The 23,418-nt window shown below is 45.6% G+C and overlaps 1 protein-coding gene across 6 annotated transcripts in view; it reads left to right on the top strand.

The window, feature by feature from the left end:
* The window catches only part of GADL1 (glutamate decarboxylase like 1), a 650,110-nt gene that overhangs the window by 436,305 nt on the left and 190,387 nt on the right, over positions 1-23,418 (top strand). For 2 of the 6 annotated variants that reach the window (XM_044934156.2, XM_044934155.2), the window contains exons 6-7: positions 10,637-10,816; positions 11,465-11,619. The exons of 2 other annotated variants lie outside the window; for them this stretch is intronic. In XM_044934156.2, coding sequence (XP_044790091.2) covers positions 11,544-11,619 — 76 coding nt within the window. In that variant the 5' untranslated portion in view covers positions 10,637-10,816; positions 11,465-11,543. Of the gene's footprint in view, positions 1-10,636; positions 10,817-11,464; positions 11,620-20,467; positions 20,668-23,418 lie in introns of those variants that run through there. 2 more of the 6 variants (XM_025272047.3, XM_025272046.3) reach the window with 2 other exon arrangements.

Raw genomic sequence — 23,418 nt, 5'->3', positions numbered from 1 at the left:
CCAACTCCCGGAGTTCACTCAAACTCATGTCCATCGAGTCGGTGATGCCATCCAGCCATCTCATCCTCTGTCGTCCCCTTCTTCTGCCTTCAATCTCTCCCAGCATCAGGGTCTTTTCCAGTAAGTCAGCTCTTTGCATCAGGTGGCCAAAGAATTGGAGTTTCAGCTTCAGCATCAGTCCTTCCAGTGAATATATAGGACTGATTTCCTTTAGGATGGACTGATTGGATCTCCTTGCAGTCCAAGGGACTCTTAAGAGTCTTCTCCAACACCACAGTTCAAAAGCATCAATTCTTTGGCACTCAGCTTTCTTTATAGTCCAACTTTCACATCCATACATGACCACTGGAAAAACCATAGCCTTGACTAGACAGACCTTTATTGGCAAAGTAATGTCTCTGCTTTTTAATAGGCTGTCTACGTTGGTCATAACTTTCCTTCCAAGGAGTAAGTGTCTCTTAATTTCATGGCTGCAGTCACCATCTGCAGTGATTTTGGAGCCCGAAAAAATAGTCTGCCACTGTGAGTCCACTTTCCCCATCTATTTCCCATGAAGTGATGGGACCAGATGCCATGATCTTTGTGCTCTGAATGTTGAGTTTTAAGCCAACTTTTTCACTCTCCTCTTTCACTTTCATCAAGGCTCTTTTAGTTCTTCTTCGCTTTCCGCCATAAGGGTCGTGTCATCTACATATCTAAGGTTATTGATATTTCTCCTGGCAATCTTGATTCCAGCTTGTGCTTCATCCAGCCCAACATTTCTCATGATGTACTCTGCATATAAGTTAAATAAGCAGGGTAACAATATACAACCTTGACATACTCCTTTCCTGATTTGGAACCAGTCTGTTGTTACATGTCCAGTTCTAACTGTTGCTTCCTGACCTGCATACAGATTTCTCAGGATGCAGGTCAGGAGGTCTGGTATTCCCATCTCTTTCAGAATTTTCCACAGTTTGTTGTGATCCTCACAGTCAAAGCCTTTGACGTAGTCAATAAAGCACAAGTAGATGTTTCTCTTGGATCTCTCTTGCTTTTTCGATGAACCAGCAGATATTGTCAATTCAGTCTCTTGTTCCTCTGCCTTTTCTAAATCCAGCTTGGACATCTGGAAGTTCACAGTTCATGTACTGTTGAAGCCTGGCTTGGGAAATTTTGAACATTACTTTGCTAGTGTGTGCTGCTGCTGCTGCTGCTAAGTCGCTTCAGTTGTGTCCAACTCTGTGCGACCCCATAGATGGCAGCCCACCAGGCTTCCCTGTCCCTGGGATTCTCCGGGCAAGAATACTGGAGTGAGATGAGTGCAATTGTGCAGTAGTTTGAACATTCTTTGGCATTGCCTTTCTTTGGGATTGGAATGAAAACTGACCTTTTCCAGTGCTGTGGCCACTGCTGAGTTTTCCAAATTTGCTGGCATATTGAGTGCAGCACTTTGACAGCAGCATCTTTCAGGATTTGAAATAGCTCAACTGGAATTCCATCACCTCCACTAGCTTTGTTCATAGTGATGCTTCCTAAGGCCCACTTGACTTCGCATTCCAGGATGTCTGGCTCTAGGTGAGTGATCACACCATTGTGGTTATCTGGGTCATGAAGATCTTTTTTGTATAGTTCTTCTGTGTATTCTTGCCACCTCTTCTTAATATCTTCTACTTCTATTAGGTCCATAACATTTCTGTCTTTTATTGTGCCCATCTTTGCATGAAATGTTCCCTTGGTATCTCTAATTTTCTTGACGAGATCTCTATTTTTTCCCATTCTATTGTTTTCCTCTATTTCTTTGCATTGATCGTTGAGGAAGGCTTTCTTCTCTCTCCTTGCTGTTCTTTGAAACTCTACATTCAAATGGGTATATCTTTCCTTTTCTCCTTTGCCTTTCTCTTCTCTTCTTTTCACAGCTATTTGTAAAGCCTCCTCAAACAACCATTTTGCCTTTTTGCATTTCTTTTTCTTGGGATGGTCTTGATCCCTGTCTCCTGTACAATGTCACGAACCTCCATCCATAATTCTTCAGGCACTCGATCAGATCTAATTCCTTGAATCTATTTTTCACTTCTACTGTATAATCATAAGGGATTTGACTTAGGTCATACCTGAATGGTCTAGTGGGTTTCCCTACTTTCTTCAATTTAAATCTGAATTTGGCAATAAGGAGTTCATGATCTGAGCCACAGTCAGCTCCCAGTCTTGTTTTTGCTAATAAGCTCCTGGTAATTAATTACCTGGTTTAGGCTTAAACCCTCCTACCAAGTCTGTGAGAGCTTGTAGCTCCCCACAGGGCATACCCCACGGTGACAGTGTGGGGTGGAGGACCTCGTTTTACAGTTTTCTCAAGTTGACACTGACCAGGCTAGGAAAGGAGGGGGCCTGCCCGGTGGGACTGAAATAGTGACTAGTGTCCAGGAAGACCAAGTTAATAGATTTTAGCTGACTTGGTTACTTTTTGGAAGGACTGAGAAGTAGGTCTGTCTCTCTGGTCTAATCCCTGCTTCACCCCCTGCTCCTTCAGCACACGCCTTCACGTACGTCACACCTCAGAACTGGAAATCATTGGCTTGTGGAGGGCAGAGGAGACAGGTTGGCCTCACCCTCATTTAAGAGAGTGATGGAGCTTGGAGAGTCAAGTGGTCTGCTTGCCTGATGGCCTTCTAAATACAAACCACCCTTCTGGGTGGATACACCACCCACAGCAAGTGTTTCCTTGATAGCTAAAGAGGAAGCAGGACTTGAATTCTGGACAAGCTGAAGGCTATCTGCCAACCTTAATCAGAGGGATAGGTAATAATCAACGCCAGAGCAGGAATTTATTTATCGTCAAGGTCCAACGCTATAATTTTTTGCTGTATTTCATATATCTACATCTCATTTTTTTCCTGAACCATTTTAAAGTAAATCTCACAGTTATATAATTTTACCTCTAAACATTTGTGTATTGTTCAAATTTTTAAACTCTTTCTAAAAGTAACCAGAATGTCATTATCATTCTTAAAAGAAAAAACTGATAATATTTTGTTAATATTATTTAATACTTGAGTCCATGTTCAACTTTTCCAAATTGTCTCAAATATTTCTTTTCAAACTTGGTTTATTTAGCCCATGATCCAGACAAGACTTTTGTATTGCATTTGGTTGATGTGTCAAAAGTTTTACCTGAAATGTAGGAGTTTTATCTCAGATTTCATTATTTAGAGTATATCAAGGTTCCTTTGAAACTGGATTTCATTTTCCAAATTATTTGTGATTGCTTTCATTACTGAAACAATGTGAAATCATATCTCTTCATCCAGGTTATTGGTTAAAAAGTAAATGAAGGAAAAATGACCCAATATGAATCTCCATAGGCTGATCATAATACCTGAATTGTCCAATCACAGTAGATCTACCTAATTCAGTGTTACCTAGCCTTCATCTTGGCTACTAGGATCTTTGGGAAATTTTTGTAGACTTTATCTCCAGAATCAAGTCACCATTTGGGGTCATGCTTCCAATTTCTATAGCTGAAATTTTAGCAGAAAATCATGAACATGTCTTAAGAACCATGATGGGGCTTCCCAGGTGGTGCTAGTGTATGAAGAATTTGCCTGCCAACGCAGGAGACGCAGGAGATGCGAGTTTGATCCCTGGGTTGAGAAGATCTCCTGGAGAAGAAAATGGCAGCCCACTCCAGTATCCATGCCTGGAAAATTCCATGGAGAGAGGAGCCTGCTGGGCTGTAGATTCTTTACCAACTGAGCTACCAGGAAGCACTGTAGATACAACTGAGCAGCTAAATAATGACAGCGTGGTCAGGGGAGCGGGGAAGACAGGTGTGCTCGAGAGGCCCAAGGCGGTAATGGGACAGAGACACTGAAGCATTGCTCTCTTTTTCAGCTGAGAGAGAAAGGAACCTGTTAGTTTCAGGTATAGAATGTAATGATTCAATATTTGTATAGGTTACAAAGTGATTACCATAATAGTCCAGTCAACATCCATCACTGCACATGGTAAAAACAAAGAAAAAAAAAAACCTGTTTTTCCTTATGATGAGAACTTTCAAGCCCCACCCTGCTGGCCACCCCCGAGTGTGTGCCATGGTATTGGTAACCATAGTCAGCCGGCTGCTCGTTAGACTCCCATCACTCACTCACCTTGTAACGGGAAACTTACACCTCCTGGCCCCCTTCCTTCACCCACTCGCTAGCCCCTCCAGTCCCACCTCAGACAGCCACCAATCTGTTTTCAGGATTTATGAGCTTGAGTTTGTTTGTTTCTTATCTGTTTTTTAAGATTTCACATGTAAGTGAGATCATACAGTATTTATCATTCCACGTGATACTTATTTCATTAAGGAAAATGCCTTCAAGGTCCATTCGTGTTGTCACGAACGGAAGGATTGCATTCTTTTCTGTGGCTGAGTAGCATGCCGTGGTGTATGTTCACCACACTGTCCTTACCATTCATCCATTGGTGGAGCATGTTTTTCCCTCATTATTTCAAGATAATGGTAGACAAAACTCATGTAGATTAATATTACTATGTTTTAAAATGTCACCATTCGCTAAATATTCCCTTCCTAAATATTTTGATTAGCACATTAGTGAATTTACCCCTTACAGATGACTGAGCATTGCTTCCCAGGCAGTGATGGAGCCGTATCCAATAACTTACCCATAAGGGCGTGGTTCAGGAACATGTGAAAGGCCTGTTCTTAAACACAAGCAAGATGTAAGTGGTGATGGATATTATAAAGTAGACAAGTTTATCAGTCAGGGTCCTGGTGAGAAGCCAAGGCCAGCACCATCCACATGGGGACAATTGCGCGTTTACTAAAGGGATGGCTCTCCTTATGCCAGCAGACATTAGGGACCAGTGAAGGATGGAGTAACATTCTTGGGCTGGTGACAGTGAAATCCTTTGTCTTCCTTGTCCTGCTTGAAGAGGCAAAGCTGGAGGAATGCTTACTGGAACTCAGAGAGACTGGCTGTTTGGAGGGCCACGGGGCAGGAGCCACATCGGTCATTAGTGGGGAGACACGACCAGCCTGCAGGGAGCCAGCAGGGAGGGGGCACAGGAAACTCACACTCCCCGGCCCTGCCTGTCTCCCAGCAAAGCCCCTGTTTGGTGAATCCAACTAGATACCAGAAGGCAGGTGGGGAAGCCCAATAGAACTACCCACCCAGGCCAGCCCCCTGGGCACAGAGCAGGGAGGAGGGGATCTGGGAAGAGGGATGAAAATGCCCAGCATTTTAGGCATGTAGGTGGCAAAGCAGTATCACCCCACTGGCATGCACCTCTTCCCCTGAACCTTTCTCTCCGAGAAGGGTTGGAGGGTTGGGGGGTGGGGGTTGTGTTACTCAGGCCCAAACTCCTTTCATAATATTGATGCCACTTGCCTGTTCATATTAGGAATTTTTCAGGATCACAGTCTTATCTTGAATCTTTTATTTACTTTCTTTGGAACACATCCAAGATTGTGTGCTGTTTTCTAACGACTTTTGCTACCCTTAAACACTGGAAAAGACATAAACAGAAAGGGAAAATTCCAAAGCTTCAAATTTACACTACAAAGTTTAACAAGAAAGTGTTCTGAGGTCTAGCATGCGTTACAGATTTGACCTCTTTATTTCTTTTCCTCAGCAGATTAGCCTTGGTCCTTTCAGATCTTAAATTCACCATGGTCAGCAATTTTTGGCAGAAAGGTACAAACTCCCTCAAACTTCTTTACTTTCCAGAAATTTCTGCGTCAGTTCACTTTTGCATGGCTTATAGCAACAGCCACAACTGCAAGTGCATATCAATTCCTGGTAGGAATTTGAATAAATCGGGCTGGGTGGAGACTATGACACTTGTTATTACAGGTCAAACACTAAGCGTTTTACGTACATTAGCTCTTTGCTCACCACAGTTCTGTGGGGCAGGCAGAATTATTAACCCTATTTCTCAGATGAGGAAACTGAGGCACAGGGCAGGTAGTGCAGAAACGTAAAGAAAGTGGTGGCTACTCATTGTAAACATGTGGGAATCTGGATCATAACCCTGTATTTTTTTTAAAAAGCTTGAAATCTGAATTGAATAGGAATTCTCTCAATTAAGAAAAAAAAGCAGCTATTGAGAAACATAAAAATATTATGCACAGGCTTCCTGATGGTCCAGTGGTTAAGAAGACACCGCCAGTGCAGAGAACACAAGTTCAATCAGTCCCTGGTCTGGGAGGATCCCACGTGCCGAGGGGCAATTAGGCCCATGTGCCACAGCTGTGGAACCTATGCCCTGGAGCTCAGGAGGGACACCTCCTGAAGCCCACTCCCCCTAGAGCCCACACTCGGCAAGAAGTGAAGCCATTGCGATGAGAAGTCCACGCGCCACAACTAGAGAAAGACCTGCAGGCAGTAGTGAAGACCCAACGCAGTTAAAAATAAATGAATATTAATAAAACAAAAACATTATGCAAGCCCAGCAAAGCACCTCTGCGGGCCAGCAATGGCTTCAGACAAGCCCAGTTGCCACCTCAGGTCAATGATTCTAGAAGCCACATAATCCAGCAAAGCTCAAATGTTTTTAATCTAGAATACAGAGAACCCTGGGCCTCCCAAGTGGCACCAGTGATAAAGATCCTGCCTGCCAATGCAGGAGACTTCAGAGATGCAGGTTCGATCCCTGGGTCAGGAAGATCCCCTGGAGGAGGGCACAGCAACCCACTCCAGTGTTCTTGCCAGGAGCATCCCCATGGATGGTGGGCTACAGTCCATAGCGTCACAAAGAGTCAGACACGACTGAAGCGACTTAGCACAGCACAGTGAATCCTGGTAAATTGATATGAACCCACTCTGGTTGGGGAAGAGCAGAAACTGACCCACCAGGCCACCCCCTTTCCTTAGCAGAGGATCCCAGGTCTCAGGATAAGTTAACTAAAAGTTGCCCAGAAAAACCCCAGCAAGCAAGGAGCCTCATTTGCATCGCACCCTGGAGGCCAGCCACCTGGCCTCCCCTTTTCAATAACCGTCCTTTATAGAGCATTGCCAGGAGGAATCTAATTTCACCTTCAATCATTTTTTCCATTACTTTTATTTGGAAAAATAAATAACCATCCTTTTGCTGAGTATTCAGGCTGAAATTGGGGAACCACTACCCGGTTGGAAGAAAATGTTTGGTTTGCTGTGTTCATTTACTTTTCTGACAGTTCCTGTTTTTTTGTAATGTCAGGTTTGAAGCCAACAGACACAGGAACAGCTGTGCTATAAATACCCTGAAAAATGACTTCATGTCCCTGAAACTTAGTTCCTACACAATCACACATATCTCTTTTCAAAGTTTCTTTGCCCTCAAAGAAAAAGCCAGTAGTAATTAAGGCAGACAAATGACTAATTTGGGGGAAAGTCATTTGAGAGACAAGGGCTTTTAAAAGGGAAAGTTGTTTCTAACATCTTCACCATCAGCTCTAATCGGCAGCTCTTTCTCTCCTCTCTGCGACTCTTATGAGGCCGCCTGAGACCTGTGGCTGTCTTGACCCTCGGGGGGCAGCCAGCCTGCAGGGCAGTCCTGTTGAACAATGATGTGTGGTCTTGGCACCTACTCGCGTTAGAATCACCTGGGAAGAGGAGGGCCTTGTTTACAAGGCAGAGTTTCAAGCTCCCACTTTAGACCAAGACCAACTCCAATAATCTCTGGAGTCTCAGCAGTGGAATTTTAACAAGCTACCCCAGGTGATTTGTGGGCAAACTATAAACAGAATTATTATGACAGACAGCATGGAATAAAAACAATAAATGTGCAGTCTTGTGCAAGAATGTCGCCTTCCTTGTCAGTGAGCAAAGGATGGTGCAGCCATCAAGCCAGCAGCCTCCACAGCTGCCCCGACTGTGCCCTGAGGGGACTCGGGATGGAGAACAGGGAACTGGGCCTGGAGGGTGCCTGCATATCCTCAGAATCATTTCCATGAGCCCCGACTCTTGACTCTTCCCATACACAGAGAAGCACGAACTTCATTAACTTGAGATGGCCTGCTTTTCTTCAATTAGCAGGAATCTTTTGATATTTTGACTACCTGCAAAATCCCCTGTATATTCTGGCTCCTCTCTTACCCCTTCAGAGCAGTTCCGTGGAGAATCTGAGAGGTTGTCTCCTGGCTCAAGTCCTCAGCAATTCGGCCAAATAGAACATAATTCTCAGCTCTTAGGTTGGGCAATTTTTTTTTCCAGTCTACATGCATTTCTTTTTTTAAAAAGTATGTATTAATATTTATTTGGCTGTGCTGGGTCTTGGCTGAGGCACTCTGGGTCTTCCCTGTGGCAGGAGGGATCTTTAGTTGCAGGACGTGGACCTAGTTCCCTGTCCAGGCCCCCTGCACTGGGAGCGTGGAGTTGTAGCCACTGGACACCAGGGAAGTCCCTTGACATGCATTTCTTACGTGTTAGACGTGACTGTAAATGCTTTCCATGGGCCATCTCATACTCCCCAGCAGTCCCCTGTGAAGTAGGCACTATCATCCTCAGTTTCCAGGGCAGGAAGCAGAGGCACAGAGACCCTTCATAAGTTTCCCGAGATCACACAGCTGGTTAGGGGCAGAGGTGAGAGCTGGAGACCCCTCTTTCCACCTTCACTCCATGGCCTTCCTCACCCTGGGGCCCCAGGATGGATGGATAGTTGCTCAGTTGTCTCTGACTCTTTGCGACCCCACGGACTGCAGCCCACCAGGCCTCCTCTGCCCATGGGATTCTCCAGGCAAGAATACTGGCATGGGTGGCATTCTCTTCTCCAGGGGCTTTTTGAGGTCTCCTGCACTATAGGCAGATTCTTTCCCATCTGAGCCACCAGGGAAGCCCTGGGGTGCTGGTTTCAGATGTAGGTTCTGGGCTCGTCTCCCAGAGATTCTGACTTGCTGGATCCTTGAGAAGTGCCGCCTGCCTTTGGGGCCTTCACAAGTCTGGGGAGGAGCTCCCCTGCTCTCAGTGCCACCCCTCCCAACATGCGGTTCTCTAGCGACATTCCCTCTGGTCAGCGTCCCTCCAGCAACCCCTCTGAAACCAACTGTCCTCTGGTCCCTCCGTCAGTCCCAGATGGTGGTCTCGCTGGAGCACGACCCAGAACCACCTCCCCTGCACTGTCAGGCTGGCTCTTTGCACCAGATCCTTCCCTCTCCTTGAAAATGTGCTCAAGTCCCCCCTCCTCTGAAAGCAAGACAAAGGTGAAACCCCACCACCACGCTTCCGACTCTCTGCTCATCTTTAACATCCAGCTTTCTGAATTACCAGTTCACCTTGACCAGCTCTACCTCTACAAACCCTCGGGTCGTCCCTCAGCCCACTGTGTTCTGGCTCTGGCCACCACCACCCTTGATGTGGCTTTGTCTGGTGCCCTCTGCATCACTGTGTCCCGTGAGGATGTCTTCCGGCTTGGCCTCGGCGAGCAGGTCTGGGGGACTACTCCTGACAACTCCTCACTGTTTCTGTCGTCTAGACCTGACTGTCCCGCTTCTCCACCATCTTCTCTTTCTCCTGTTGTTGCCTCCTCCCCTCTATTTGCCCCTTACACCCAGGGGGCTCTCTGAGGTTCTGTCCTGGCCTTTCTTTTCTCCTCCTCCTGGTGATAATCAATCTTGCCTGTGTCTTCATCCACCATCCATGAAATCTTTGTCTAGGATCTCCTTCTCCTTCTCTTGCTCCTGTAAATGCCCTATTTTAAAGCACTGTTCGCAGGCCTCACGGCTGTTTCACATTTATCCCAAGCAATTCATTATTAATCTATGTTTGAGTATGTGCTCAGTCGCTTCAGTCATGTCTGATTCTATGCATCCCTATGGACTGTAGCCCGCCAGGCTACTCTGAACATGGTGATCCTCCAGGCAAGAATACTGGAGTGGGTTGCTATGCCCTCCTCCAGGGGATGTTCCAGACCCAGGGACTGAACCTGCATCTTCTGTGTCTCCTGCATGGCAGGCAGATTTTTTTTTACCCACTGAGCCACCGGGAAGCCCTCATTACTGATGCATCTTACCCCAAACATGATTTTAGTTCTTTATTATATTTTACTTTCTGTTGACAGCTTCATCATCCACCCAGTCTCCCAAGTCAAAAAGCTGAGTCAATTCTGTCACACACCCACCTTTACTGCACGACTTGAACTTTCTAGAAAATGCCTTCTGACTGCCTTACCCCTTAGTTCTGGTTTAAAAACAGCCTCAGAACCGCTCTATCTTCAGCTCTTCTTACCTGGTCTGTCTTTAATGTGTCACCAGATTTGACTTCCAAAGAAGCAAAGTTGATAATGTCACCCGTTGACATTCAGTGTACAAGTTCAGATCTGAACCCCTTGACTTGAAGGCAGTATTGTACCCAACCCCTTGCTCAGATTCCCACCACTCTGTTACTCTCCCTCTCACCCCCATCCCCCGACCCCTGTCCTGGCCACCCTGAACTGCTGCTCATTTCAGCAGACCTCTGATTTTGCACAAGCTGATTCTTCTAATAACTATTTCTTTTCTTCATTTGGTAAACACTGCCTTGTTTTCTAAGCCAGCTGAATGCTGTCTCCTCTGGGGAGCCCCAGTCTTCCCAAGCAGAGTCCCGTTGCTCCTGCTCTGGCTGCTGCAGGGTTTGACTCACCCCCTGAGACAGCTCTTACCAGTGTCCTAATTCTCTTTCTACACCTCTGTCTGCAGTCCTCAGCAGAGAGCGTCACAGCACACAGACCCCTGGCTGGTCTCATCTGTCTCCGTAACCTCAGAGCCTGCGCACGGTAGATGCTCACAGAGTGGTTCTCCCACGGATGGCAACGTCTCTCTGGCACCCAGAGTGCAGCCGCTGTCACGGTTACGTATTTTCCTGAGGTCCATTGCCAGGTTGGTTAGGCTTTCTGCAGCGGGGGAATCCTGAGGCTTACAAGGCGAAGGAATCGGTGCTGGGGGAGGATCCCGCACACCAGCTGGTGGGGGTCCTTGTCATGCAAGACTAGAATCGTCACTCAGACTCCACTGGGACAGGCAGGAAGGTCAGGCCTATACAGTCTGCCGCTCTCTACAGAGGTTCCTGTATTGCCAGTTCCTTCTGCAGCCCAGCCACCTCCCCCCAGGACCTAGGCCACGACTACTTACTGCAACCTGCCTCCCCCACACGTGTGCAGTCCCCAGCCCCATTTCCTTTCACGCCCAAAGGTCAAGTTCTCTGCCCTCTTGGTTTCTCCAAATATCCAACCAGTGGCCCTGATGGCCTGTTCCAGGCAGTGCCAATTCACACAAAGGTGGGCTTGTCAGGGCACAGCAGAAGAGGGGTAAGGACAGTGGCCACTCCTCAGTCCCCACTGACTGGCACCCTGAGGGCAGGCAGGCCCACTGCAGCCAGAAGCTTCTGATTTTTCAAGAGATGCTGAGCACGAGATTTTCAAGAGAGACAGCTTTGCTCATGGTAGGAGCCAAAGACAACATGTTTATAGGCCAAATTCAGCTGGTAGCTAGTCAGTTTGTGACCTCTGACCTAGGCCTTTCTGTCAGAATTTTAGGCTCTGTCTCTCTGTTGGTCCATCCCCTCATCAGCAAGATTTCATTGGTCCTGGAAAAGGCTCCCCAGAAGATGCTCCTCTCTCTGACACAGTGCGGTGCTGGGGACTTCTCACGGTGGCTACAGGAGCACAACCATAGAGAAAAAGGTCAGTTCATTTCTTCATAAGTCACTGCATGCTACTGCTGCTGCTGCTAAGTCGCTTCAGTCGTGTCCGACTCTGTGCGACGCCATAGAGGGCAGCCCACCAGGCTCCCCCGTCCCTGGGATTCTCCAGGCAAGAACACTGGAGTGGGTTGCCATTTCCTTCTCCAATGCATGAAAGTGAAAAGTGAAAGGGAAGTCGCTCAGTCGTGTCTGACTCCTAGCGACCCCATGGACTGCAGCCTACCAGGCTCCTCTGTCCATGGGATTTTCCAGGCAGGAGTACTGGAGTGGGCTGCCATTGCCTTCTCCAAGTCACCACATAATGTTTGGTTATTGTGGTGGAGAGATGAAGGGTAGGCCAGGTTGTATCCTTTCCTCTAAGGACCATTGCTGTATTTTAACAGTGACCGTTTATATCAGTGGATTCTAAGTTATCTGTGGGAAGGACCATGTTTTTAATCTGTCTTAAATCAATAGTATAATATGATACTAACAAATCATTAGAAAAGCAAAATAAAAAGATGTAGGCAATGTTAGTCCTGATTTGATTTTCATGTTATTTGATACATCAGACATAAAATTAGTCTGTCAAATTGGTATAAAGCAGTGGTTCTCAACAATTTGTCCCATGGGATGTTTGTCAACATCTAGAGACGTGGTTGGCTGTCCAGATTGAGAGAAGGATGCCCCTGGCATCTAGTGTGTGGACGCCAGTGATGCTGCAGCCCAGCATCCACCCCCCGGCCCAGAAGGCACGGAGCAGCTCCCACAGCCAGCTCCAGGCCCGAGATGCCAGCACTGCTCTCACACATCAGCATTGTTCCGTTACATCTTCTAAATTACGCCTTCCTTTTTTCTCTAAACTTATTCGTGGACCAGTTATGAGTACTTCTCAGACTGGCGCTGGTCTTCAGATCACACTTCAAGAAAGAACATTCTAGAGGTATTGCCACTGCCTTTTTGATCAAACCCAACATGTGAACTAATGGGGGGGAGATTTCCAGAAAACTTAGTGTATTAGCCACGGGTCCTAATAGTGGGTAGAGGAAGCCACACTGGTTACAAAAAAGAAATTTATTTTTTAAATGACATAACTAACCGTAATATAAATCCTCTAGAGTACAGTCATGAGTGGCCAGGACAGAAGAAGGAATACAATATCCCAGGTCACCTCACGGGACCTCACTGACATACACAGCTCCCTTGTTTCTCTTGGCTAATGATATTTTAATCAGTTTAGCAAGATTTCTCATGATAATCATTAGTTTCTCACCTCTAATCAACAGTGCTTGTTAAAAATATAGATTTTTAGGTTCCCATCCAAGACGTAGGAATGGGAGAGGAGGTCCGTCTAATTGGAGAGCTGCGGTATTTGGAAAATGCTGAGAGAAGGGAGACTGCTGTGGACATTTCCCCCACCCCCACTTCTGAATCCAGTCACAGCACATATCCTGCTGATGTGTTCACTTAGCAGTCACTTATTCAGGACCTGGCTCATGCCGGATGATATGCTGGGTTTGGGGCATCAGCAGTGGAGATAGACAGGGCCCCCTCCGTGCATGGCTTGTACATACACACTTGTTACTTCCCCTCTCTGGCCTGTCTCTCCTCCCAGCTCTCACTGTGTGCTCCCCACCCCGTCCAGTGGTAGCACTTTGCCAGCTCTCACCTGGATTATTAGACTGTTCTCACCTCTGGTTTCACCCTCCATCCCTCTTCCATAATGCCACTCCGTCTCTCCGTCTGTCCCCAGATTAAAACTCTTCACTGGGTCTCTGTTGCCTCCAGGAAAAAGTCTAAGCTTCTGAACCTGGTCTACAGGGTCTTGAGGACCTTATCTCTGGGAACCCCCATCTCCCCACTTAGCCTTTCTGAGAAGCATTGACCCAATTACTGATGCCAACACTTTGCACATGTCCATCCCTCTGCCTGGAAGACTGTCATTCCACCTCGTTTCCTAATATGTTATAATTGTATTCGTTTCTCAAAAGTTAGCTCTTCACACCAATAATGGCTAACATTTATGAGGTGCTGGCATGTGTGCATGCTAAGTCTCTTCAGTCGTGTCCAGCTCTTTGCGACCCTGTGGACTGGAGCTCATCAGGCTCGTTCCTCTATGGGATTCTCCAGGCAAGAATCCTGGCGTGGGTAGCCATGCCCTCTTCCAGGAGATCTTTCCAGCCCAGGGACTGAACCCTAGTCTCATGTGTCCTATATTGGCAGGTGAGTTCTTTACCACCAGTAGCACCTGGGAAACCCATGAAGTGCTTCAGTTCAGTTCAGTTCAGTTACTTAGTCATGTCCGACTCTTTGTGACCCCATGAATCTCAGCACGCCAGGCCTCCCTGTCCATTACCAACTCCTAGAGTTCACTCAGACTCACGTCCATTGAGTCAGTGATGCCATCCAGCCATGAAGTGCTTACTATGTACTAAAATCTCCAAGTATAGTAGACACTGTGCTAAATATTTGCTTTAGTTACTCTTTATAGTGACTGTCGATGAAAAATAAGCTAATTTTTGTGATTTTCCATTGGTTGTGAAGCAAGTAGTAGATGTGAAGTTCAAATCAGGTTGATTGTAGAGCCCATCTAGAGTCATTTCTATTTCTCATCTCTAGGGAAGCTTTCCCCACGGCTGCCCTGTCCCAGGTAACAGTTTCCTCACTTTCAAACATTCGCTGCCCCTCCCAGAAGAAGATGATTATTTTCCGGTACTGTTGGTTTCAGGCTTGGCCATGCGACTTTCTTTGCCTGATAAACCATCAGCAGAGACAATGGCTGCTGTTCCTCTAACAGAGGCAGAGATAGGATTTGCCTGTTAATGGTCCATGAGAGGCTGCTCCAGCATCCCAGGTCCTGGCAGGGTGATGAGGAAAGCTGCTCCAGATGCATGATGGCCATTTAGCAGGAATGAGAAATAAATCTTAGTCATCGTCAACCACAGGGATCTGAGGACTTACTTGTTACCAAACAAAACCAGGTCATTCTGACAAAGTTGCTGCCTGCTCACCACTACTTCTGTAAATGCTTTTGTACCTACTTTTAAAACAAAGTCTTTAGATAATTTTACTTATTTAGGACTGTGCTGAGTCTTCGTTGCTGTACGGGCTTTTCTCCAGTTCCAGCGTGTGGACTTTTTCATTGCGGTACCTGCTGTTTGGTTGCGGAGCACAGGTTCTAAGGCACTTGGGCTTCAGTAGTTGCAGCCCATGGGCTCGGTAGTTGGAGCTCCCAAGCTCTAGAGCACAGGCTCAAGAGTGGTGCCACAGGGGCTTAGATACTTGGAAGTATGTGGGATCGTCCCGGATCAGGGGCCAATCTCCTGCATTGACAAGCGGGCTCTTTACCACTGAACCACCAGGGAAGTCCTATACCTACTTTTATTGCTGCCTCTAACATGACACATTTTGATTTAACCATTCACACATCTATTTCCCAGGCCAGACGGTGTTGTTTGAGGGACCATGTCTTATTTGTGAGCTGCGTTTAACTCGGTGCCTGTTACATCGTCAAAACTCCAGAAGAGTTATTTAAATGAACGACCAAAGAGTGGACCGATAATGCTTGGTTGTTCATCAGTTAGCTGCAGGAACCACGTTCAATGTCAGATGACTTTTAGTATCCCAACGCCAGTCTCCAAATCCCTTGATCCTAGCTCTAGCGAGGCAGATGTTTTTTTATGATGATAAAAACGAAGTACGTCACACACTGCAAAAAGAAAGAGCTCTTGAAATCCATGCGTTTGAATCCCAGCTCTGCTTACTAAGTATGTTGCCTTAGACAGAGGCCTGGTTGAAAATTTATAAAATGGAAAATTTATATGTTGAAGAGAAAGAAAACTGTATCCTTCTAGGTTCTTCTAGCTGATCTAAGAATTGAACTGACATGAGACACGTGAACAAAACAATGTCCATTTTAATTTCATATATATGAGAATCCCACATACATGAGCGTTTCAGACACAGAAAGGTAAAATGAGGTACATACAGCATTCTGATCTAAGGAATGGAATAGGGGCCCGAGGCTTCCAGGGACAGGAAGGCAGTTCACAGGATGACCAGAAGAAGAGCAGATACTCGGTAGTTAGGTGTTTGTCCTGCCATACAGATGAAGCCAGTTAGATAACATTTATCTTCAGTAGAAAGATAAATGGGAAATCTTCTTCCCAAGAAAAATGGGATTTTTCTTCTCTGGGAAAAATCCCCAATTTAAGTTCTCCAAGGTAGTTAAGGGAGGGGCAGTAGTTTCTTTTGGACTCTCAGGGTCTTGATTGCTTTCAGCTCAAAATAAGTACCTTGCAAACATGGCACATTTGGGGAAGGCACACTCTGAATCCCTGCAATTGTCTCCTAGGATCACAGGCCAAGTGTTCAATACAGCTCGACTCACTAGGATATGGTCATGACATTTTTTGAGGGGCTGTCTTGAATCTACCCTTCCTTCCTCTGTGTGTGGGATCACTTTTTTTGAGTATGGTAATTGTGGGGGCACTTCAGCACCTGGGGAAGATATCCATCCTGTACCCTCCATTGGATCCAGACTGACCAATCTGGTGCACTCATCTGATTGATTTGATCAAGTGCCATTAAGATGAGAAGTTGCATTCTCTCCAGGGACTTGAGGGAGAGTCTCATGGGGGCATTGGGTCTTCCAGGGAGGACACGGGCATCCTTGGTTAGACCTGTCCCTGCAAAAAGATGCCTGCTGTACTGCCTCCTCATTGAATTCTCAGAACTGGCTTGGTTCTTGCTTGACTTTCAAGCCTGATTTTCTAACCTCTAGTCAAGTCTGATGTCTCTGATATCCTCCGGTAAAGTGCCTGTGAAAAGAAAATTCTTCAGGTAGGGAGATGTCATTTAGCTTGTTTGAAAACAGTAAACAATAGATGACTGTCTCATTTTTTCTCCCCCATCTCTCCACTTTTGTTTCTACAAATTGCTATAGTCCTTCTTCCTCATGGGTCTTCCCTGGTGGCTCAGATGGTAAAGAATCTGCCTGCAATGTGGGAGACCTGGGTTCCATCCCTGGATTGGGAAGACGCCCTGGAGGAAGAAATGGTAACCCACTCCAGTATTCCTGCTTGGAGAATCCCCATGGACAGAGGAGCCTGGCGGGCTACAGTCTGTGGGGTCACAAAGAGTCAGATATGACTGAATGACTAAGCACAGCGTAAGAGTTCTTTGATTTATCTAAGTTGTGTTCCTTAGACTTCTAGCACCGAATTGTGCTGATTGTAATCTAAATGATGTTTCCTGGCAGTTTTGAAGTCTGCTTGAAATTTATGAAATGAACTGAATGCTCTTTCATGAAAAATACCTGCCTGACCCAAGCTCCTCACTGCCCTGTCCAAGATGCACATGCATTCAGATCAGTCCTGTTACTGTCTGTCTGTCTGGAAGTATTCTTGGCTCTCTAACACAGCTGCTTTCTCTGTCTCTCTTTCTGTATCTCTCTGTGTGTCTCTGTCTCTTTCTCTTTAAGTCTACTTGGGACAGGCACTGTGTCAAATGTTCTTCCAGCTATGGCAGCATTTTCTGGCTGCCTACCCAGTATCCACTGTCTCCCTTACCCTGGATAGCAGAATCCCTAAAATGCCTGGGTTAACAGACATACACACACACACACACACACACACACCCCCCGGCTTTTCTTGCAGAAAGAGTATATATTGGATTTTACATGGACATTGTTGGATAAGGCTTCCAAGAAGGTTATTTTAAGGAACCTGACTCAGCAGTCCGGTTTTATTTTGTCCTTTCCCCTTCCCTCTCCTTGCTTGGCCATGAGTCAGACTGAAGTTCTGGAAGCCATTTTGTGTCCATGACAAAGTCCCGAGGCTGAAACTTGTATTAAGGACACTGGAGCAGAAAATGAGAAGGCTTCAGGCCCTAGATGAAAACATGGAGCTACAATACCAAATATAGGACATCAAGCTCAACTACCCTCGTGTTAAGGGAGAAAAACAATCTGATTTTTTTTTTTTTCTATCTAATTTGGGCCTCTACTGCTAGCAACTGCAAATAGTTCTTTACCAATACATAGATTATCACGCAAAAATCCTATAAAATTTATACTATTAATCTTGTTTTACAAAATAGAGCCTTAGGCTAGTTGTAAAGCTTACCCAAGTTACTCATTCACTGGACAGTATTGGATTGACAACATTGGATCGTTATTGACCCTGAGTCTGCTGGGTCAGCATTTGAATGTAGTGTCTGTTTGACAACAAAGGCTGAATTCTTGATTATTACATTTTACTGCCCCTGCACTGAGCATGCCACCAGAATGTAGACCAATACGACCCGTGGGCCTCCTTGAATAGGCATGACTGCTGGAAGTTTCCCCCCTGGAAAAGGTGTAGTGCGTCTTCTTTCTTCTCTCTCACAGCCTCTCCAGCAAAAGGGAAGTTTTTCAACTCTAAGTATGTTATCCCAACGGCCACCCATCTCTGTCTCTAGAGCTACTTCCTCTTTCTTTTCCTGAATGTAAACTCCTAATTCCTTGGAGAATTCCTAGGGGGAAATCTGTTGTCGAGATGAAATCAGATTCCAAGAAAAGTGTATGTCACAAAGTAAATGCTCAACAAATGATGAATGGATTTATGAATGAATGAATGCTATTTTCATGGCAGTCTTTCTTAAGACCAGTTTTGGGGCCCTGCCTTGTTATGAAATGTGGATGCTCCTCTGTAAGGAGCCATGATGGCTGGGACAGTCCAGTTTGTTGCAACACCAACTAGCCTGTCTGTGTACCCTCCAAGGACCCATTTTCCTGAAAGGTTTTGGTGAAAAGCTCTTACCACCGGCTGTGGAAAATACCTTTGCTAATCAGTGCAACTGAGTGTAGACACTGGGCACAGGCTTTGTAATTATAGAAAGCTGCCTTCCAATCATGGTTCTGAAATGCTTTCCCTCTGTGTTTCTGGGCAAATTACTAAAGCTGAGCCTCTGTTTGTCCATATGATACAGGGGAATAATAGTAATTCCCATTCATGGAAGGATTATAGAAGGAAATGTATGAACAGCATTTAGCAGGGTGTCTAGCTCATAGTACATATTTAAAAATATTAGCTACTATCATCGGAGAAAATGGTTACTGCTGGTTGGAAACATTTCTTAATCCTTCAAGTAGAATTAGCCCTCCTCTCAGCTCTGGCTCTTCAGTGCCCACTTCTTTCCTAGAACATGAAATAGATGAGAAAAAAGTAACTGCTCCTAAGCCTCTCTCTCTCAACTACTCTACAGCATTATAAGGGCGGGATTTTTCTTGAAATCCCTAGTTACTGGCACAGAGAAAGTGCCAAGTAACTGAAGAATAAAAGCAAGAAGAAATATAACACAATGCCCTTGCTATAGGAAATAAATATAGGAATAAAAATGGGAGATAACCCATTAAGAGGTGAGCTTAGAGAGCAGTTTTTGACTTCTAATCTAAGAAATTTGAAATGGCATATTCCCTGGTTGGGGCAGGAGGGGATGAGGGAACAGTTCTATAAATTGGCATTTCTACAATCCACTGAAGCCCAGTTGGTCCTGGTTCACCTCACCCAGAGAGATGTAATTTAGCAGAGGCTGACACTGGTCACTGTTCCAAGCTGGGCTAGAGAGGGCCCACTTATTACAAAGCTAAAAAAAGTAAATGAAAACCTTGCCAGAGTGTATACTCCTTTCCATATTTTTTAATAGAGTCACCAAAGGTTAACTCCTGAAGTTCTTACTTGTGCTTCCATGACTAGCTCTCAGTACTTTGTCAGTGGAGCTACTTACAAAAGAGGAGATGGAGGGAGGGGGTCTCAGAAACTTCATAAAATTTGTCTGCAGGGTCTTAACTTTAATGTTTTTAATAACTCTAGTCTTGGGTATATTAGGAATCATCAGTTCTTTTGAGAGAAAAGGGCTGCACTGTGGGCACTGATACAAGCTTTAATTATGCAGCCAGAGGAAATAATTCACCTAAGAAACCACTCTAGGCTCTGTGCAGAAGTAAACCAGGTTTTTTTTGAAGGCCCTTGAAGGATCTGGATTATGAATGCAGGTCTGTAATGTAGATGTCACCAATTTTCTTTGAATTAGCGTTAACTGATTGCTCCTATCATCTCAATGGCCTCACTTAAAAACTCCTAAGGGAATTTAAACATAACACTTGTTGGAGGGATGGCAAAAAAGCAGCCCTCACTGATGAAATTTAAATTTACAATAGGAACATGGCTGGAGCCCAACTTTCAGGGGCTTGCTGGAAGAATGAGTGTTGTGAACACTTTAGTCTAAACACCAAACAAATAGCGAATCCACCGCCCTTTTTTGCTCTTTTTATCCCTGGACAACAAGGTGCAGACTGCCTTCCCTTCTTCAAACTTGAAATGTTGCGGAGGCAAAAGGGTGAAATCCGATCGGGGTAAGGCATTTGCTTATGGAACTCTTAAATGTCAAGGCAGGCCTGAATGAATGAGGAGCGGCTGCCCTAAAATAGGTTCCCTGCGCTGGTGGCCTGGAGTGGTCATCAGATTTAGCTTAGGGCTTCTCTCGCCAGGTCGGACCCTGCGTGGTGGTGACTCCAAAAAGATGGAAGCTGGGAAGGTCACACTCCAAGGCTCACTCACTCATGCCCAGTCTCTACCTCGGAGCCGGGGTCGGGGGGGGCGGGAGCGGGGCAAGGTTTGCTGCGGGGTACGCCCTGCCAGTTCCTCGGGCAAATGCCTCACGCCCCGACACGCCGTCCCCCAGCCCTTCCCAGCTCGGGCAGAGAGACCCTGGCCCCGGGTCAAGCAGGCGGCAGGTCGCCAGCAGCTCAGCAAGTATTAATAGAGAGGCGCGGGAGCCTCGGGCGGCCGAGCTCAGGCAGCGCGAGCGCGTCCCCGTCCGTCCCGAGCGGTGGCTCGCGCCCAGCAGCGGCTGCGCGCACCTGCGGGTCCCCACGGGGGGCGCTGCCTCGGCAACTGCAGCCGCCGCGGCCTGAACGGCAGGAGCCGCGCCCCGGCAGCCCTGCGCGGAGCAGCGATGAGCCTCCTCCCGGACCGCGAGCGCGCCCCGGACGGTAACGACTCGCGAGGTCTGACCTCCCGCTGTCGGTGGATCAGGGGTCCCGGAGGAGGGTTATTTGTTTCCCCGTAAGGCGGCTGGTGTGGGTATTAAGTCCACGTGTTCCTGAAGTTATTGCCTCCTTTCCTGCTCTTTTGGGTGTTCTTTTTAGAATGAGACAAGTTCACTTTGCTAAAGCTCACAGAACCGCTCTTAAAGAGCGGTGGGCACTGGGCGGGTTTTTGAGATCAAGCACAGAACAAGATTCACCGCTGGGGTGCCGCGGGTATCTCTAGATGCAGAGGGAGCCCCTTCCCTTTAAGAAATGATTGTGCTTCTACTTGGGAAGTGCCCGGCATCACCCCTACCCCGCCACCCACCCCCCCACCTGTCTCCTCCACAGACAGGCGTTAAAAGAGGCTACCTCATCTTATAGTGAGTGAGCCCTCGTGTTCTTTGGGGTGGGGGACCCGGAATGTTAGTTGTTCAAAGAAGGCATCATGCATCGTGCAGCAGAGTTCCCCAAACCGACTTTAGAACTCGGGTATCATTTAGTCCGTCTCGTAAATGATGGTTATATGATTCTGCGAGGGAAGAGTCTCAGGTTGCTATGAACGGGTGATGAAATGCTCTGAACTTTTTTCCCATAAAAATTCACCTATTCACCTTTTCGCTTGTTTGCTAAAGATTTCAAACGTGACCCCTTAATTGCCTCGGTTTACCCATGGTTCAGAAGCCCTGCCCTGAAAGGTCCTCATTACTGCTATTTGCTAGTTAGTTATTGACCTTTTAGGAAGAGCGTTCCTCCAGGAATAACTCATCTTTGCATCAATAACCCTTTTGGATTGTACTGAACACGGCTTAATGAAGTTGCTTTTTAAGCCGAAACTCTCTGGGGGCTTGGTGAGGCAGGTGCACGGGGCAGGATTCCCTGGAGACCAGTCATGTCAAGGGCGGGGATTTTCACCCAGTAATGGGTAAGACAAGAATCACTGTGCTGCAAGAAACATTTCATTCCTCCCTTTCACAGTCCTAGGCGAAGTTACCAGCATCGCTGCCCTGGATCTTCTTTTGAAAATATTTTTTTAAAGTTGCATTGTTACTGTTATTCTTACAAAACAGAAACAGACTCACAGACTTCAAGAACCAATTTATGGTTGCCCTAGGGAAGAATGGGAGGAAGGGCTAGTGAGGGAGTTTGAGATGGACACATGCACACATATTTAAAATGGATAACCAACAAGGACCTATTGTATAGCACAGGGAACTTTGCTCAATGTTGTGTGGCAATCTGGATGGGAGGGGAGAATGGGGGAGAAGAGATACCTGTATATGTATGGCGGAGGAGTCCCCTTTCACCTGAAACTTTCACAATGTTGTTTGCTAATCCGCTATACTCCAATACAAAATGAAAAGTTTAAGTTGCATGGTTACTGTTTCAATAACAACAACATAAAAACTGTCACTTTGCTGGAACTTTTTTATAAAATGATTACTTTCTGAGATCAACACACAGTGCAATCTAAGGAAGATAATTATTTAAAAAACTGGTTGATACTTTAGGCTGATTTTTTTTTTAATTCCTAATAATATAGCAGGTTTCTTTATGTGAGGGATAGACACACAGGATAGTTGTATCTGACTGCCTTAGCCCTGCACGCTTTTGTTTGTTTTGTTTGAAATCTTAATTCCTGTTTTAAAGCCACAAACTCTTTAGACCTCTGATAGAAACTTTTAAAGTATCTAGTCTTCCTAAATTAAGCATAAGTCCTTATAACCAGGCATGTCTGTACCTTGTGAGGACTTCATTGATTGCTATATATGAGTAGTGAAGTGCAGAGGTTAACCTTCAATCTGAATTTTGGAGGATACCAAAAGGCTTTAGGCTGCTGTCAGTCCAGTTATCCTTGAGCAGGTGACAAGGCGATAACATGTCCAATAACACCTAATTGTGCCAAATGTTTGCTATGACATCTTAAAAGCGGACAGGATATGTATCTGTCAGACTTTGTAAATTTCGAAGTGTGTTTAACAAGACTGTGAAAGTGATGTGATGAGTATGTTAAATGACACGCCTTGTTAAAACAGACTGTCTGGCTGAATATCTGTTACAGACTATGCATTATGGAAGAACGTCATAGGGAATTTTATTACAAATAAATAATTCTTATTCTACTCCACATGTTTTGACCCAGTTTATAGTCTGCATATAGTACATCCCAGAGAAATTTAGGCTAATTATAACAGATTTGAAGTTGAATTCCAGTAGAAATAAAGAATTCTTTGGACTCAACTCATATTTTCCCCTCTGGTTTGAAGTTATAAGACAAACCTCCTACATAATATTGGCCTGCAAAGTCATAGTTTCTTTCTTACGCAGCTTTTGATTCTTATTTTGATTCTTTACTTTTAAACTGGAAGAAACTTTTAAGTTTTAATAATAAGGGGCAGAAACTTTTCCATTGAAAATCTGACTTTTATGGAATGTTGTAAGTCTGGTACATTGGAATAAAATTGAAACCATGATATTCAGGAACAAAATTTCTGTGTAATTTTTTGGCCTCTTGTATATTTCTTTGTTTTCTTTCTCTCTATAAACTTTTCACTTTTTGTTTATTCCTTTTGCTCATAATTTAAATGAAACCCACTGCAGGTAAAATTTATGACCCAGTCTCTTATCCCTCCTTTAAGGTATGAAGTGCTCATATTTATTGAACACTTACCTGCAAGGCTGAACTACAAGCACTAGCTTCTTTAAGCCTCACTAGCAAGGAGAACTATT

The sequence above is a fragment of the Bubalus bubalis genome, chromosome 21 (assembly GCF_019923935.1).
Source record: "Bubalus bubalis isolate 160015118507 breed Murrah chromosome 21, NDDB_SH_1, whole genome shotgun sequence".
NCBI classification, from domain to species: Eukaryota; Metazoa; Chordata; class Mammalia; order Artiodactyla; family Bovidae; genus Bubalus; species Bubalus bubalis.
The sequence above is the reverse complement of the archived record's forward strand: the minus strand, read 5'-3'. Positions and strand labels throughout refer to the sequence as shown.